The following is an 18356-nucleotide window of genomic DNA, read 5'->3' as shown; positions in this document are numbered from 1 at the left end:
AGGGGGATGCTGCTGCATGGCTCCACTGCAGTGGGTGGTGAGGGGATAAGGGGAGATGCTGCTGCATAGCTCCACTGCAGTGGGTGGTGAGGGGATAAGGGGGAGATGCTGCTGCATAGCTCCACTGCAGTGGGTGGTGAGGGGATAAGGGGGAGATGCTGCTGCATAGCTCCACTGCAGTGGGTGGTGAGGGGGATAAGGGGCAGGTGCTGCTGCATATCTTTGCTGCAGTGGGTGGTGAGGGGGATAAGGGGCAGGTGCTGCTGCATATCTTTGCTGCAGTGGGTGGGTAGGGATACAAGAGGCGGGTGTTGCCACATATCTCTGCTCTTCCTTCTTTTTGTTGGGCGTAGTCAGTGAAGAGGACCTCTGGGTTATCACGGAGTGTCTTCTCCTTATATTTCTCCCTAGCTGTTCTACTATTACATTTAGCAGGGTAATGAATCTCTTTGCTCTCCGCTCTGAGAGCTGTGCTGCCTTCTCATTGGTTTCCATGGCGACAAGTTGTTTACTTCAAGGGGAGCTAGGCTAACTATTTACTTTGCTAGCTTTTCTAGCCTACAAACACTGGGAAAAAACTGAACTATGCACGGTTTACCAGATATATTAATGTTACCAACAAGGATCCTTTAACTTTTCTTCTTGTCTTTATAAAGTAATTCTTCTGTTCTTCACTGCAGTTTCTCCTTTGGAAAGGTGGTAACAGTAAATTTAAAAAATATATCCGAAGATGATATTTCCTCTTCTATTATTGTTAATTCATGCAGTTACCTCTTCTATGGAGTCCTTTCTGAAAATTATTTGAAGGTAATTTAGCAAAATGCCCCACTTTTTGGGGTCCAAGTTTGAGATGTATTCAGGAGCTCATCTTTTGGTGCAGCTACTTATGGAATCTCTCTCTCAGACAGACAGACTCTCTCTGTCACCCTGTCTGTCTCTCTAAAATCAATTCAATTCAGTGTGCTTTATTGGCATGAATGTAACAAAGAGAATATTGCCAACAGGTCAAGTAATAATGAGATTAAAAGAAAAAGAAAAAAAGTACAATTCATAAAATCAGGAAAATAGCAGAAAAACTGATAAAACAACAAAAAAACAATGAACACTTGATCTGTGTGTTTGTGACAGACTGTGGAAGTGTGTGTTGATGTTAGTGTTAGTGTGTGTGTGTGTGTGTGTGTGTGTGTGTGTGTGTGTGTTAGTGTGTATCAGTACCTGGACAGTGGAGGGTCTGGGTCGTTGTGTATTTAGCTCAGTGAGTATCAGTATCAGAATAAGAGGAGGTAATTATTCAAAATTATCAAATAATAAAATTATGGGCCTACCAACCAGGGTGACTAATATATACAAACTAATAATAATAATAATAATAATAATAATAATAATAATAATGATGATGATGATAAGCAGCTGTATATATTTTCATAGCACATTTCTTCTGTTTATGTATATGTTCACACGCTGTGTGATGGTTTGTCTGGGGGTCACTGGTTTTTAGGTGATTGTAAAATATATTTGCTCTTTTCTGTATTTTCAGTATGAGGGGGTGTTGGCCGAGTTCTGCTCTACAGGCTGTTTGGCGTCTTGCACCTGCAGGATGTTCTATTATTGTTTTGTCCCATTTGTCAAATTCATGATTTAATTTGGGTCCCCAGATCTCACTGCCATTGAGGATTATAGGTTCAAATGGAATGTCAAATTGAATATTTCTTCTAAATGCACAGAAAGCTCTTCTTGCTTTGTATCTGAGATCTTTCACAGCTGTGTTGAAGCTTCCTGTGGAGCTGACGTTGAGGCCAAGGTATGTGTAGTTTTTGTATGTTGTAATTTAGCGGCGTCCAAATAGAAATTGTGTGTTAACCTGATTTCTGGATTGCTTCTCTAATTATCTTTGTTCTTGTTGAGTTTGCTGTCAGGGTCCAGGTCTGACAGAACCTCTGCAGGAGATTAAGGTGCTGGTGTAAACCTTCTTCAGTGGCTGAAAGCAACACTAAGTAAGGTGGTTGCGGTATGGAGTGGGAGCCTCCAGGACATGGAAGAAGTCTGAACTGCAGATCATGTGACACCCAGTGACCCAGCTGAGAAAGTTTGAGTTCAGTCTGTGTTCAGGTGTGTTCCAGGTGTTTGTGGTACGTGTTAACACCTCACTGTGTTTATCAGACTGTTTGCTTTCTGAATAATTCAGAATCAACTGATATCACACTGCTCCCTCACCTGGACCAAGGCTCCGCCCCCTTACACCTGACCACCTTTATACCTGAGACGCACACAGTCACTCACACACACCTACAGCACACACTTACAGAGCCCACTTCACACCTCAGCCAGACTCTCAGCAGACTATCGAAACATTTCGGTTAGATTACGGCAGCTCTGGCAAACTTTTAGGCAGACCTTCAGTAGACTCTCAGCAGACTCTTGGTAGACTCTCAGGATGACGAGCACGGCAGCAGAACTGGCCAGGAGGAAGGCCCGGGAGGAGGATGGCGCTGGCAGCCGGGCCAACGCCGTCCCCTTCAACCAGCAGGACTTTGAGCAGCTGCGGAGCGAGTGTCTGCAGGCCGGCGCACTGTTCTGCGACCCGGCCTTCCCCGCAGGCTTTGACTCTCTGGGATACAACCAGCTGGGACGCTACTCCTCCAAAACCATCGGAGTGGAGTGGAAACGACCCACGGTGAGCTGAGACACTGAGTGTGTTTGATTATTTTCAGGATTGATTCATGTTGATCAGTTTGGACTCATCTAGTAATTTAGGAATGTAAATCTCAGTTTCTCAGAGTCCTTGTTTTGTTCGGTCAACAGTCAGAGATTCAGTTTAATGAGTAAACTGAATCTCTGACTGCTGCAGCTGAAAACACCGAGACTGAACCAGACAGGAAATGTGCTGCAAAACCAAAACTAGGAGCTAAAAGAGGCTGAAAGCTTCACAGAGCTGGAGAGAATTCTCTGTGAGTTCAACACTACCTGAGACACTTTTAACATCCCACACAGTCAAGTCAACTTTATTTATACAGCCCAGTATCGCAACTCACTAATCTGCCTCAGGGAGCTTTACAATCTGTACAGCATACGACCCCCTCTGTAATAATAAAACCAGAGTTAATATGTTTTAACACTCTGAAACACAATAAAGATGTGACAGGAGCAGTTTGTTTGACCAGCTAACAGTGTTTTGTGTGTGTGTGGTCACCATGGTAACCTCCTCTGGTTCAGGTTTCTGTCAGGTTGCTGGGGAAGTTCCCAACCCCTGGGCCGTGGACCAGTACAGGCCTCAGAACATTTGCTACCAGGCTGCAAAGAAACAATATAATTCAGAAAGAAAGATGAATAATATTAAAATATTAGTAATATAAAACATTTTAGGCTGTTTCTTGCAGTAATGACCTTGAACTTGGAGCAGTTAATATAGTGATTATTAACTAAAGCAGGTCATCAGAACTGGAGGTAACCTGAGTATAACACACAACAAGTAAAGTTTACTTTTTATTATTTTTTTTAACTAAGAATAAAGCTTGTCCTGAAGGTGGCGCTAGAGGAAAGCTCATCGAGTCATTCAAATCGAAAGGGTTCTGAACATAAAGTCCTTCCTGAGTTCGCAGTAACGACTGACTAGTTTCAAAGATTTACTAAAGCAGGTTGCACCATTAAAACTGAAGAAAGGTCTCAGCTAGTAAAGACTTTAGTAATGTGTAAATCTGTTGCTAGCAAACATCTGCAGCGCTGTCCAATCAGGAGCAATCAGCTATGTAAACAGGAAGTCACTGCAGCATCAGGAGCTAGCATGACTTCCAAAAATCACAGTTTTAGATAGCCAGTCTTTATTGTCCCATTGTATTTAGTAACAACTAAACTCATGTAAGAACTCGTCTGTGAGCTGCAGCCTGTTTGAGTTAAGTGATGATAAAACTCCACTCAGTAAACACGTTTAGCTAGCACGAGGCTAAAGCTGCTGCTGCGGCCGACTGCAGCAGAGCAGGAATGAGATCAATAGATTTTCAAATGGCTTTGGAGCCTCCGTTTTCTGTCCTATAAGTCCTTTCATGTCTTTCATGCACACTCGCATCTTTCCTTTGTTTGTATTTAAAATACCTCTAAAAATACCTTTACCTGAATGCACCTTTAGAGCCTGCTGCAGATTTTAATCTAAAACATTATTAACTAACATTTAGTTAATAATTAGCATTTATTAACTATTAATAGTTAATATTTAGCATTTATTAACTAGTCCTGAGCTGAAATACATGTCTTCATAATGTCGAATAAGGAAGTACAGAAGTGCTTGACAGAGTTAATTTGTTAAACACGTGTTGTTTCCTGCTTCTATGGACACAGGAAACTGTCATCTGCAAACATGTTTACTTTTGTACTTAAAGGAATAGTTTAACATTTTGTCTTCATGTCTGTGTGTTCAGTACAGAGTCAAGACTTGGTTAGCTTACCTTAGCATAAAGACTGGAGACAGGGAAACAGTTAGCCTGGCTCTGTCCAGAGGTTACAAACTCCACCTGCCAGCACCTTTAAGTTCACTGATTAACACGTTATATCTGGTTTGTTTAATCTGGGGTTTTAGGAGGAGTTAGGAGGCGTCTCCAGCTGTAGCGCAGGTTGCCAGATTCAACAGTCTTTTGCCAGTTTAAGGATATTGAAGATAAATTAAAACCACCTCCTGTTAATAAAATGAGAGTTTGACTCACTTTGTGGTCTTCATCACTATAAAGAGCAGAACTGTATGTTCAGAGTTCAGACACTCTAATGAAACAGTAAGTTACAGTAAGTAAATACAGAGCAACATGGCTTCAGTAACTCTTCTGGGCCTCAGTTATTTGTCTTGAGTTATTTCTGCAGCCTCTCTGTTTAAACAGTAATGAATATATTATGTATCACAAAGTATGTATGTATTACGTATATACTGTATATTTAAATATTCCTCTGAGGTTCCTCACACTGGAAACTACAGACAAGTGAAAAGTGAAGTATTCATCTTCAAATCTTCCACGTCACTTATTTCCTCCATCAGGACAAATCTTGGTGCTTCATCTTTTAACCAGAAAACTGTCTTTGTGAGCAACATGCTAACAACATGCTAACCACATGCTAACTGTTCACTGGCTAACAGCCTCAGAGTCGACTGATGATGATGTCGCTGCTGATTTGTTCAGTGTAACTCTCCTGACTTCCTGAAAAATGTATAAAATGTATTTAATTTATGTTTTGGAGACACAACACACTTTATTATTATTGATCATGATGCTGATGATGACCATCATTAATCACCTGCTGTCTCGTCCAATCAGGAGCTGTGTTCTGATCCTCAGTTCATTGTTGATGGAGCGAAGAGAACAGACATCTGCCAGGGAGTGCTGGGTGAGACACACACACACACACACACACAGCTGTGTGACCTCTGACCTCTGACAGCTGTGATCATGTGACCTGGTGTGTGTCTGTCAGGTGACTGCTGGCTGCTGGCTGCCATCGCCTCTCTGACCCTGGACCCTCAGATCCTGAAGAGAGTGGTTCCTCCTGAACAGAGCTTCAGCTCGCAGTACGCCGGCATCTTCCACTTCCAGGTCACTCAGGTTCACTTCAAACTAATAACTGAAAAACAGACAAAAATAAAGAAAATAAAGCACAAAGTAATAATCATTTATAATACTGATTATTCATTTTTATTAATTACCAATTCTTAACTCAAGGTCCAATCACCAGATTTCTTGTGGGGCTTTCAACCATATGTTGTGGTCTTCATCAGTGGATGGAGACGGTGTAGTCCCTCATTCGTCCAGGAGTGGTCCATCGTAGAAAAGGTTTCAGTCGTAGTCGTCTGGACGCTGTTTTCAGAATCAAGACGTTTCGGCTCCCATCCGGAAGTCATTCTCAACTGTGAAAATGGTCTGAGAACTCTGCACCTGAGGGAGGTGCAGCCAGAAAACATTAGGCCTGATTACTGATTACTGGGCCATCATGGAAACTATTAGGTCAGTTTCAGGTGAAACTAGCTAATCAACAGATACTCAGGTAGACTCCTTCCTGAGGGCGGGGCTTAAGCAACACAGAGCAGCTTAAATTTCTGAGTTCTCAGACCATTTTCACAATTGAGAATGACTTCCGGATGGGAGCCGAAACGTCTTGATTCTGAAAACAGCGTCCAGACGACTACGACTGAAACCTTTTCTACGATAGCTGTGGATGGAGTTTCTCTCTGTGGTAACTGAGCAAACTTCATCCACTGATGAAGAAGATTAATGTCAGGAAATATTATTTTTTCACTCAATTTTTTTAGATAATTAATTTAAAGGGTTTAAAATATATTTTAGGTTACAGAAGAAGCAGTGGGATTTTCTCAACCCATAAAAAACACTTAATCCTTCAGTTTATTTGAAAAATTAAAAATCAAATTTTGACTTAGACTTTGTCCAATTATCAGATACTTATCCTAATTTATTATTATATTTTTTTAATCATATAATTTGTTGCTTGGCTCTATTGATCGTCCTGTCAGTGATGATCTTCCATGTTTCTGTGAGCTGATCTCAGAGCAGTTTGAGTCACATCTGTGTAGGAAACATCAGCAGCTCTCTGAGGACTCCATTGTTCTCAACAACCACACATGATGGAAACTATTTACCCCACCTCCACAGGAAGTGACATCATGAGCTGCAGCTGTGTCTTTATTCGTGATCCTGATCCTCTGAAGGATTCAGAGAATCAGGATCAGGTCTGAATCTGCCTTTCCACAAATGAGACACTCGAACGTCACAGAGACAGAGCTGACGGTGTGTTCAAGAGCTCATCGATGACTCAGAGTTTTACTCAGAGAGACAGATCCCAGTGTTGTACTGGGACCAGTTCATAGTCTCTGAGTTTACTGAGTTTGGCTTGACTTTATGGTTCAGTGCAGCAGGTTAATGGTTAATGTGTCCCACTTACTGTGCTTACACTTCCTGTTAACACTTCAACTGACTTCACTTCCATTCAGTGCTTACACTTCAACGCCTTTTTCATGATTTCACTTAAACTGACACTGCAGCTGCTCCAACTGACAATTGAACTGTTTTAAGTTCTTACACTTCAAATGACACATCCCCTGATTTCAGCGCTTGTACTGAGACTCCAATCGACAAAAACTTCTTTCAGCACATCAACATGTTCAGGCTGCTGTGGACTTTATGTCTGGACTCATTATTTACATCATGCAGGGGCTTTTTCATTGGTCCGCTTCATGTGATAAATTTACCTGGGAGACACCAACACCTGAACACACGTACCTGAGAAACAGCACCTGCTTGCATCATCAGTTTATCACTTTACGAGTTGACAAGGATCACCTGTACGCACCATCGAAATTTAGGACACAGGCAGGCAGTATGGGGAGTGGGTGGAGCCTCCAGAGGAAGTGACATCATGTGTTTTTGTACCTGTAGCTGTGGCAGTATGGGGAGTGGGTGGAGCCTCCAGAGGAAGTGACATCATGTGTTTTTGTACCTGTAGCTGTGGCAGTATGGGGAGTGGGTGGAGCCTCCAGAGGAAGTGACATCATGTGTTTTTGTACCTGTAGCTGTGGCAGTATGGGGAGTGGGTGGAGCCTCCAGAGGAAGTGACATCATGTGTTTTTGTACCTGTAGCTGTGGCAGTATGGGGAGTGGGTGGAGCCTCCAGAGGAAGTGACATCATGTGTTTTTGTACCTGTAGCTGTGGCAGTATGGGGAGTGGGTGGAGCCTCCAGAGGAAGTGACATCATGTGTTTTTGTACCTGTAGCTGTGGCAGTATGGGGAGTGGGTGGACGTGGTTGTGGATGACCGGCTGCCCACCAGAGATGGGAAGCTGCTGTTCGTTCACTCGGCAGAGGGAGGAGAGTTCTGGAGCGCCCTGCTGGAAAAAGCCTACGCCAAGTAAGAAACACATTCATGTTCTCCAGAGGAGGAATGCTAATGACTCTGGTGACCCTCTGACTTTCCATCGAGTGTCACCATTGTTGTTTTTTATTGAAATATCTTAACAACTGTTGGACGGATTGTGATGAATCGTGCTTCATCGTTCATGCTCCCCTCAGGATGAACTGTAATAACTCTGCTGATTCTCTGACTTTCCATCTAGCGCCACCATCAGGTCGACATGTTAACGTGTCCGACACTTTGGTTTCTGACCTACAGAGCTGCTGACGCTCCCATCAGCCTCAGCTGCGCTCTGTGTTGTTGTGAAAACTCCACTTCAACTCCCATTTCAACACCTTCTTAGTGATTTCACTGCAGCTCCTGAGTGTTTACACTTCAACTGATACTGACAACCGTTTTACGCTTTACTCTCTTTCAGCACTTACACTTCAATTGACATTACAACTTATTGTAATGTTTAAGCTTCAGATGACAGTAAACTGAAATTTTAACTACTTTTAGTTTGTATACTTCCATCTAACGCTTTACTTTCTTTCAGCGGTTACACTTCTTGTTTACACTAACTGACTCTTCCATTCCTTTCTGCACTTACCCTTCAACTCCCATTTCAACTCCTTTTTTGTGATTACCCTTAAGCTGACACTTCAGCTCCTTTAAGTGCTCTGGACTCAAAGAGTTGGAGGGACTAAAGTTAATGTTTTTCTGACTGTAGTTTGGTTTGCAGGTGACTGTATGTTATCATGATCTTCTAAATACACATCAGAAATTTCAAATTAAAGCTGAAGTATTTAAGGACAGAGTGGTTTGTTGTGACTGAAGCTCCAAATGAAACATTATCCACCTCAGCCTCTAAACACTCACAGCAGGAAGCCAGTAATTAGAGGCGTGTTGAGTGAGTGTTGGTGTGTGTGTGTGTTGGTGATTAGCAGTTGGGTGGAGGAAGGTTTACTCCGTAAACACTCAGCCTGGAAAACAAACAGAGCTGCTGACTCAGCTCTTTATACAGAACAGGTAAAACTGGCACACCTGTTACTCTGATTTATCCTGCCTCACGTCAAACACTGCACAGTGAGCATCACTTTAATTTGATGTTCCCTCATTTTACATCCCACAGTCTGTAGGACGTAGACGGATTTTATTAAGATGGTCGCTCAGTGTCTCTTTAGTACCGAGCTTTTATTTTGAAGAAATCTTATGTTGTTGAAATCTCAGTTTTGCGTTTGTCACGTTACTTTTTAAATTTAAGTTTCATTTTATGGTTAGTAATCTTTTTATTTTGATAGACACACTTTTACTGCCACTTCAACTTCTTTGAGTGCTTCTCCTTCAACTACCTTTTAACTTTCACTTCAACTTCTTTAATTACATATACAACAGCTAACACTCCATTCAGTGCTTATACTTCAGCTACACTTCAATTACCCACACTGCTTACTCTTCATCTGACAAACGTCTCGTTTACACTTAAACTAACACTAACTTCTTTTATTACACACATTCCAACTGACACTTCAGCTCCTTTCAGTGCTCACTCTGAAGAGATAAAGCGTTAACCGTCCTGTTAACTGAGACTCTTTTACATCATCTTAACTTGACAACAGACAGCTGAGCTAACTGTTAGCTAACGTTTTAACCAGGAGCATCATGAGAACCTCATTTAGTTCATTAGCTGATTCAATACATTAGCTCATTTAGGCCATTAGCTTGTTAGCTCAAGATCTTAAGATAATTTAATTCATTAACTAATTTAGTCCATTAGCTCATTAGTTCATTTTAACATTAATAGATACTTCATTTATCCCTCAGGGATTTATTCGCACGTCACAGCAGCAGCACACGAGCGAACCACACAGTCCAGACAAGTGCAAAAACAAATGTCAAACACAAGTACTAACACGAAAGCAAAAAAGTAAAACCTTTTAAGAATGTGCATGCACACAAGTGTGCAAATTGCAGTAAGGTGTGCAAAATGATTTTAAGTTAGAGTTATGAGTTAAAATGTATTGTAATGTTCTCCTCCTGCAGGGTGAACAGCTCGTACGAGGCTCTGACCGGAGGTTCGAGTATCGAGGGTTTTGAGGATTTCACCGGAGGAATCTCGGAGAGCTACGACCTGAAGGAGGCTCCGCCCTTCCTGTTTAACATCATGAAGAAGGCTCTGAAGCTCGGCTCGCTGCTCGGCTGCTCCATCGACGTAAAGATTCAGAAACTCCAACACAGATGTATTTAAAAACTCTGGACCGATCCGGTCAGAGCTCTGGATCTCCAGGCGGTGGTGGATGGTTTTGCACTGAAACTGCAGGATTAAATGTCCGCTTTAAGATCAGACAGCTGGCGCTCTAACTGTGTGTTCATGGCTGTATATTTACTACTGCTAATGTTTGTCAGGCTCCATGATCAATAATTTGGTGATCAGTGTGACGTGTGAGTAGTTTCAGTGTGGTCAGCTGATAGAGCAGCACACCGATCACACTGTTTATATTTACATCACAGACGTGTAAACCTCCTGCAGTATTTATAGGATATATTTCTGTTTTTCAGATTTCCAGCTCGCATGAGACGGAGGCGATCACCGGTCAGAAGCTGGTTAAAGGCCACGCCTACTCCATCACTGCAGCACAGCAGGTGAGGCATTCTGGGAAATGACCGGACGCTCGAGTCCAGTTTGTCTTGTTTACATGAGCAGCAAGATGTTTTCAGTGTGTTCAGGCTGGTGAAATTTACAGGAGCACCTGAACACACCACAAGTCTCGGTCCCTCTGAGACGGTCGGTCTCCTGTTCGGAGGACCAGCAGGTTCGACCAGTTTAGTCCTTCTCCAGCTGAATCCAAACGTCCCCCTCTGGACTTGAGGACTGAGCAGTGGTGGACTTCAGTCACAGGACTGGAACCAGTAGACGGTTTGTTCCTTTCTAACAGGGGGGCGGTGGCAGGTTAACAGGTTGCATCTTGGTTGTTGTGCTAACAAGCCCCCCCAAATCGCCTACTGACTGTAACATGTCTGAAGTGTTCGCTGTCATCAGGGCAGGTCTGCGAGGGGTTAATATAAGACCCTGTGAGACGGGGCGTCAGGCATCAATCGTTGCCATGGATACAACCAATGCCAGGATCCTCACCTTCTAATCCATCTCAGAGGATTTTTATTTACAGTTCAGAACGCAATTATTTTTGAAATTTGTGTAAAACATTGAGCCTCGCTATATAAATAAACATGAACATAAAAAATCAAAAAATAGATCCATGTTGCTGTACCTGGAGCAGACTCTCTCTCCTCTGGAAAGTTTCTGAGGAGTCCACAAGTCTCAACAGGGTCCAGCTGCAGGTCTGTGAGCCAATCAGAAAAGCCTAGAGCCCCCAGGTATGAGGTGTGTCACTTCCTTCTGATGCAAAAGTATAAAATCCAGGAAAGACACAAAGAATGAAATGTTCAGGTGTTACTGAGCAGAACTTTATCTGCATGAGCATGAACATTAGCATGTGAACATTAGCATGTGAACATTAGCATATTAACATTAGCATATTAACATGAGCATGTTAATATTAGCATGTGAACATTAGCATATTGACATTAGCATATTAACATGAGCATGTGAACATGAGCATGTGAACATTAGCATGTTAATATTAGCATGTGAACATGAGCATGTTAATATTAGCATGTGAACATGAGCATGCTAATATTAGCATGTGAACATGAGCATGCTAATATTAGCATGTGAACATGAGCATGTGAACATGAGCATGCTAATATTAGCATGTGAACATGAGCATGTGAACATGAGCATGTTAATATTAGCATGTGAACATGAGCATGTGAACATGAGCATGTTAACATGAGCATGTGAACATGAGCATGTGAACATGAGCATGTTAATATTAGCATGTGAACATGAGCATGTTAACATGAGCATGTGAACATGAGCATGTTAACATGAGCATGTTAATATTAGCATGTGAACATGAGCATGTTAACATGAGCATGTGAACATGAGCATGTTAACATGAGCATGTTAATATTAGCATGTGAACATGAGCATGTGAACATGAGCATGTGAACATTAGCATGTTAATATTAGCATGTGAACATGAGCATGTGAACATTAGCATGTTAACGTTAGCATGTGAACATTAGCATGTGAACATGAGCATGTTAACATGAGCATGTGAACATTAGCATGTTAATATTAGCATGTGAACATGAGCATGTGAACATTAGCATGTTAACGTTAGCATGTGAACATTAGCATGTGAACATGAGCATGTTAACATGAGCATGTTAATATTAGCATGTGAACATGAGCATGTTAACATGAGCATGTTAATATTAGCATGTGAACATTAGCATGTTAACGTTAGCATGTGAACATTAGCATGTTAACATGAGCATGTGAACATGAGCATGTTAATATTAGCATGTTAACATTAGCATGGTGAGAAAAAACAGAATAGTGTCTGCAGCTGGTCTGCGAGTGCAGGAGGTCTGAACATCTGGATTCAGCCTCTGAAGTCACATCCAGTTCACTGGTCTGAGAACAGCTTGGAGGCGACTGCTGGTCTAAATCTTCCTCCTCTGTATCTGTGAGGTCTGGACCAGCAGGGGGTTCGGGTGGACTCGCTCCCTCTGTGAATGATCAAATATCAAACTGGATGTTTACAGAGGTTTCATCCTGCAGGTTCAGCACTTCGGTTCTCCGGTGGAGCTGCTGAGGATCAGGAACCCCTGGGGTCAGGTGGAGTGGACCGGAGCCTGGAGCGATGAGTGAGTCCAGGTCCTCATGCTGATCTGTACATCTGTCTGTCCATAAATTGACTGAACCGTAAGATTTTAATAATGACAAAATAACCCATTTCTTCATTTTACCGCTAACGGAGACTGTAGATTTTATTTCTGCGTGTTTTGAAACAGAGCGCTGAAGGGAAATTATCAAGCTGAAAACTGAACAGCAGGTCTTTCCAGAAACCGTGTTCCCGGTACTCTGGATAATAGTTTTCATTCAGAAAAACTGTTTAACAGAAGTTACTGTTCCAGTTATTAATATCTCCTCATTGAAACTTTCTGCTGTTATTCTAATGGTTTTTGAAACCATTCGACCGACCTGACCCTTTTATGAAATGTTTGAAACGTTTGAATCGACATTAAACCACCTGACTGACCCACAGAGGTTCCTAACATCTTAAAACCAAAACAGATTTCATACATTAATGGATCGGGTTTATTAAATCTGTCTGTTGGGTTGAAGAACTTACATAATTGACCCTGAACCTCCAAAGACCTCCGACAGTTCAGTTTCACCCATGTGACTGAAAGCAGTGAGACCAGGAGGCGTTCAGGGAGCCTCTGATGTTTCTGTTTGTCAGGTCGAAGGAGTGGGACGGCGTTCAGCCGGAGGAGAAGAAGAAGCTGGATCAGGCCGCTGATGACGGAGAGTTCTGGTGGGTTTAGATGCATCATGAAATAAACACGCAATCATCTGTTTGTATTTATCCGTTTATATTGTTTTAGTTCAACTAACTGTATATAAAGTAGTTATCTTTTACAGGAGACGTTACTGCACAACCAGAACTTAAACTGCTGATACTTTCACTACACGAAGCTGAGAATACTTCTGTACTTTGTGTAGGATTTTAATTGCAGGACCTTTACTTGTGAAAGGTATTTTTACATAGTAAATGCATAGTGTTGTTACTTTAACTTAAGTAAAGGATGTGTACTCCATATAAAGGCCCTGAACAAACAGTAGCTCAGTGATCAGATCTGAGGTCAGTCGGCTCTGTTTTGAGTCTTTTTCAGTTTTGTTGCTATAAACCTGTTGAAACTTTCTTCTTCTTCTCCTCTCTCTGCCGGCTGCAGGATGTCCTACACCGATTTCCTGCGGCAGTTTTCCCGCCTCGACATCTGTAACCTGACACCCGACACGCTGAGCAGCGGCGAGGTCGGCCGCTGGAACTACAGAGAGTTCGAAGGCGTGTGGAGGGTCGGCTCCACCGCCGGAGGCTGCAGGAACTACCCGGGTACAGCTCAGTCTTTAGCCAGGCTCCGGTTGGCTCCTGGGTCTGACGTAGCTTTACGCTTCTGACGAAAATGTAGATTAGTTTCACTCACTTAGTCACAAAAACTACAAACATTTAGTCCAGTTTTCCTCAGTGAAACTTTGGTCTCATTTCCATCCTGCATTTTGAAGAATGTTGAGGCTTCACCATCTTTGTTGTGTACAGTTACCATTACCGTTCCTGCTCACCTAGCATTAGCATTAGCACAGCTAGCTGTTCTCTCCACTGCAGATTCAGTAAAACACTGTTCACTGTCTGAGTTTATCTTGAGAGGAGAAGCTAAACGTGGGATAACATCCTGATATTTCTTTAGTGAACATCTGGAGGAAGATTTAGATGTTTGGCTGTCGACATTAATCCTGAACTGACTCGTTCCTTCTGACAGCAGCATGAAAGATGGCCGACTGAAAGTAATGCTGATGTTACATCCACAGCTGGTAAAGTTACGTTAGCTTAGCTTTTTATAAATGTCGGCGTGCTGCATGTTTTCATGTCTCAGTTGTTTTGCTGCTTCTTGTTGAACTCTCAGTGGATTTGAGATGAATTTAGATGATTAGAAATCATCAGAAACTTTACTGAGAGCCAGCGATACTGACTGTAAGATGCTTCTTATTAAACAAACAACGTATTGGAGTGCGCCTAGCTAACCGTGATCCTGTGAGCGAGTTTCACCTACAGCTCATCAGGCTTCACATCAGAAATGCCAGGAGACATGTTGTGTATCTTTACTCTAAAAGAACACGTGTCCCTGTTCAGCCAACACATCTGTGATAGTCCTTCATCACGCAGTTCAACAATGTAGATTCATTGGAATCAGACATATGTATCATCAATGTAGTGATAACTTCCATTTAGCCAAAAAATACACTTTATACCTTTTATTCGATTCCTTCCAAGTCTTCACTTCATATCTTATGAGAGTCTGGACAGACGTGGATGGAAACTGCAACTTGAGGCAAACAATAAATCTAGTTTTTCCATTTTTTAAAAACTTCTTCAATTTTTCTAACTAACAACTTTACTACTACTTTCAGTGCTTATACTTCAGCTGCCACTTTAACTGATACCTGCTTTCAGTTTAGACACTTGAAGTGGCACTAATTTATCTCAGGACTTCCACTTCAACTGACACTTCCACTATTTTCAGTGCTTAAACTTTGACCAAGTCTTCAAATCCTTTCAGCACTTTAATTTCAACTGACACTTCGACTTAAATTGACACTGCAACTTCCTTCAGTGCTTACGCTTGCACTGAAATCTCAAATTCTTTCAGCACTTTCATTTTAACAGCCATATAAACGTCTTTGAAAGTGTAACTTTTCAGCAGCTGTCTTTTGTTCAATTCAATTCAGTTTTATTTATATAGCGCCAGTTCATAACAGAAGTTATCTCGTTGCACTTTTCCTACAGAGCAGGTCCAGACCGAACTCTTTATAATATTATTTACAGAGACCCAACACATCCCACCATGAGCACTTGGCCACAGCGGCAAGGAAAAACCTGTAAGAGGCAGAAACCTCGACAGTACCAGACTCAGGGGGGGCGGCCATCAGAGAGAGGAGGGGAGGTTTTGGGGGAGGAGGAGGCACAATGCAAAGACCACCTAGAAATTTCTTTTTTTAGTAGTAGAATAGTAATTGTAGTGTTAATATTAATGAGTAATAATAGGAATGACAGCTATAATAAAAATAATGTCAGTATTAGTAACAGAGCCAATAACATCTACTGTAGCAGCAGTTGTCGAGCAACTGTAGTTGCTTGTAGTTTGTATTATCCAATCATCATTTCTAATATTGACTTTGTGAAAGAGAAACTGTAAAACGCAGTGAATAAACTGACCTCCTGTGTTCTCTCTGCAGCCACGTTCTGCTCCAACCCTCAGTTCTTCATCCGGCTGGAGGACGTGGACGACGACCCTCACGACGGGGAGGACGGCTGCACCGTCCTGATCGGTCTGATGCAGAAAGACGCTCGCAGGGAGAGACGCTTCGGACGGGACCTCAACACCATCGGATTCTCCATCTACGAGGTACAAACACACACCGGCGTGATGACGCCACAGGAAACAGGACAGATTATAGAGCAAACCATTCGGCACAGTAATCAATAATGACAATAATCTAGTACGATTTGTTTATTTGATTATTGTTTATTAAATTATTGATCTTTATCCACGAACAGTCAGATTCAGCGAGTAGAAGAAGACTCCAGTGGTTACTCAGTCACATGTTGTTATTAAAACAAAAAGTGTTGAAGACGCATTCTGTATTTTTGATATTTGTCTGTTTTCGTGTTTTTCTTGCAGGTTCCTGATGAGGTGAGTTCAGTTTGAAAGCACGATGAAACAAAGTTAAAGGGCCGTCACATGGTCTTCTCCTGTCGAAGCTCACTGGTACAAATAGTTTCTGCTTATTGAACTTTTTTCTTCCATCAGTTTTTACATCTTCTTATTCAGGCAGCTGCTGATTTCACTTCTTTTCGATGGAAACTTGCTGCAGAGACTGAAGCAGAGCGATGATCCATCACCGTCAGTGTTTAGCAGAAAGCAAAGTACATTTACTCAAGTATTGTACTTAAGTACAATCTTAAAGTATTTGTGCTTCACTTGAGTATTTCCATTTTATGCTGCTTTACACTTCTGCCTCACTACACTTGATATATATTGTTATTGGAAATATTGTACTTTTTACTCCACTGCATGTTTTTCACAGCTATAGTTACTAGTTACTTTCCAGATTAACGTTTTAAATACAAAACAAATGGTGGCTTTATAAGATATAACACAGTATCATCGAGTATATAAAACAGTTCAAACTAGCTCATCCTCAACATTAAAGTACTTCTTACGCGTTAATGCATGAACGCAATAACGATTTGATACTATAATAATATAACAATGACATTCTGCCTAATGAATACTTTCACTTTTGATACTTTAAGTACATTTTGATTCTTCTGTACTTTTACTGAAGTAAAATTTAGAATTGACCTTGATTTGAAATGCAGTATTTTTACAGTGTTGCTCGTTTTACTCAAGTAAATGATCTGAATGCTTCTTCCACCACTAATGTTTAGCCGTCTGTGGGCTTTATGTTGTTATTGTGTGGCGATGCAACACGTCGACAGGAAGTCAATCCAGAAGACAAAACATATGGACGTCACTAAAAAAGATGCATTTGGTCATTTGTTGCAGTAAAAACGATGAAGATCTCAGATGTTTCATACAGGAAGGAGATTTCAAACCAGCCCAGCCCCCAGTTGATTCCCCATTCCTTCTTCTTCTTCTGTGGTCAGTATAAAGGTCGCAGTAACGTCCACCTGGGCCCGGACGTCCTGCTGAGGAGAGCGGCTGTGGCTCGCAGTCACAACTTCATCAACCTGCGAGAGGTGTGCGACCGATTCAAACTGCCGCCCGGAGAGTACGCCATCATCCCCTCCACCTTCGAACCGCACCGCAAAGGAAGCTTCATCCTGAGGGTGTTCACCGAAAAACAGGCCCACACCAGGTCAAGCACACAGACACAAGCACTCGGTGAAATCGCCGTGACGTGCCGGTCAGACTCGTGACAGAAGAAGCGTCGCTCCTCTCTCTCTCAACTATCTTTTCTCTCTTTGTTTCAGGCCGATGGAGGAGGACGTGAGCGCTGACGTCCAGGAGGTCGGTGACGCCTGATTCGTGAGATATCGAGCTTTAGTTCCTTTCTTTGATTAAACAAAAGTGACATATCTACGGAGATAAGAGTTGTTTATCTTGTAAGATATTTGATCCATCTCGTGCGAACAAGATAATAACTTAATGTCTTCATGTCCATCAGTTAGCTGTCTTGTCTGTAGTGTTGTATTGAGACGCAGAGCGTCGTTTAATGCTGTGCAGCACTTTTCTGCGCTCATGCATTCGTGTTTCCTTCCAGCCTGATGTTGGACGGCACGACGTGGATCCTCACTTCAAACATCTCTTTGTCCAGATGGCTGGAAATGTAAGAAAACGTTTTACCAAAGTTTCTTCTTAAATTGACAACTTCACTTCCCGTCCGCCTGATGGTAAACAAAACGTCTCACGCTTTTTTTTTTCTCGGTCTTAACAGGACTCGGAAATTTCCCCCTTTGAGCTGCAACAGATTCTGGACAAAGTGACAGCTCAGAGTGAGACGGTCCAACATCACATAACCACAGATTCATGAACAGATAAACAACTCCTTCAGAGTATTTTACCGTTACACAAAGTGTATTTAACTAAAGAGCATTCATGAATAATCATGTTTATGTAAAACACTTTGGGCCGACTGTGATCCGGTTGCGTGTAGACCAGGATCCTCTCGGCTCACACTGATGGCTCTTCGTCAGCAGCTCAGCGATCAGCTTCTGGTCATGCAAAGTTTCATGTAAATGAATGCGTGTTAACTGCGCTGC

At 42.1% G+C, this 18356-nt stretch overlaps 1 protein-coding gene and 1 long non-coding RNA gene across 6 annotated transcripts in view; one reads left to right on the top strand and one right to left on the bottom strand.

Moving 5' to 3' along the window:
• The first annotated feature begins 261 nt into the window (after positions 1–261).
• capn8 (calpain 8) overlaps positions 262–18356 on the top strand; it is a 31840-nt gene continuing 13745 nt past the window's right edge. For 2 of the 5 annotated variants that reach the window (XM_044188860.1, XM_044188857.1), the window contains exons 1-16: positions 264–1801; positions 1906–2674; positions 5295–5364; positions 5452–5570; positions 7760–7893; positions 9922–10090; positions 10438–10521; positions 12569–12654; positions 13254–13328; positions 13747–13907; positions 15806–15975; positions 16252–16263; positions 17241–17452; positions 17568–17604; positions 17858–17923; positions 18032–18089. In XM_044188860.1, the coding sequence (XP_044044795.1) occupies positions 2435–2674; positions 5295–5364; positions 5452–5570; positions 7760–7893; positions 9922–10090; positions 10438–10521; positions 12569–12654; positions 13254–13328; positions 13747–13907; positions 15806–15975; positions 16252–16263; positions 17241–17452; positions 17568–17604; positions 17858–17923; positions 18032–18089 (1693 nt within the window). In that variant the 5' untranslated portion in view covers positions 264–1801; positions 1906–2434. Of the gene's footprint in view, positions 1802–1905; positions 2675–5294; positions 5365–5451; positions 5571–7759; positions 7894–9921; positions 10091–10437; positions 10522–12568; positions 12655–13253; positions 13329–13746; positions 13908–15805; positions 15976–16251; positions 16264–17240; positions 17453–17567; positions 17605–17857; positions 17924–18031; positions 18090–18356 lie in introns of all 5 variants that reach the window. The other 3 variants (XM_044188861.1, XM_044188858.1, XM_044188859.1) reach the window with 3 other exon arrangements.
• Positions 2682–5357, bottom strand: LOC122872849. The gene is made up of 3 exons (XR_006377318.1): positions 5275–5357; positions 4440–5177; positions 2682–3291 (listed from the first exon to the last, which is right to left on the bottom strand). It is a non-coding gene; the product is annotated as an uncharacterized LOC122872849 (long non-coding RNA).

Source organism: Siniperca chuatsi, linkage group LG3 (assembly GCF_020085105.1).
Source record: "Siniperca chuatsi isolate FFG_IHB_CAS linkage group LG3, ASM2008510v1, whole genome shotgun sequence".
NCBI lineage: Eukaryota > Metazoa > Chordata > Actinopteri > Centrarchiformes > Sinipercidae > Siniperca > Siniperca chuatsi.
Note: the sequence above shows the minus strand (reverse complement) of the source record. Positions and strands in the feature narration are given on the sequence as shown.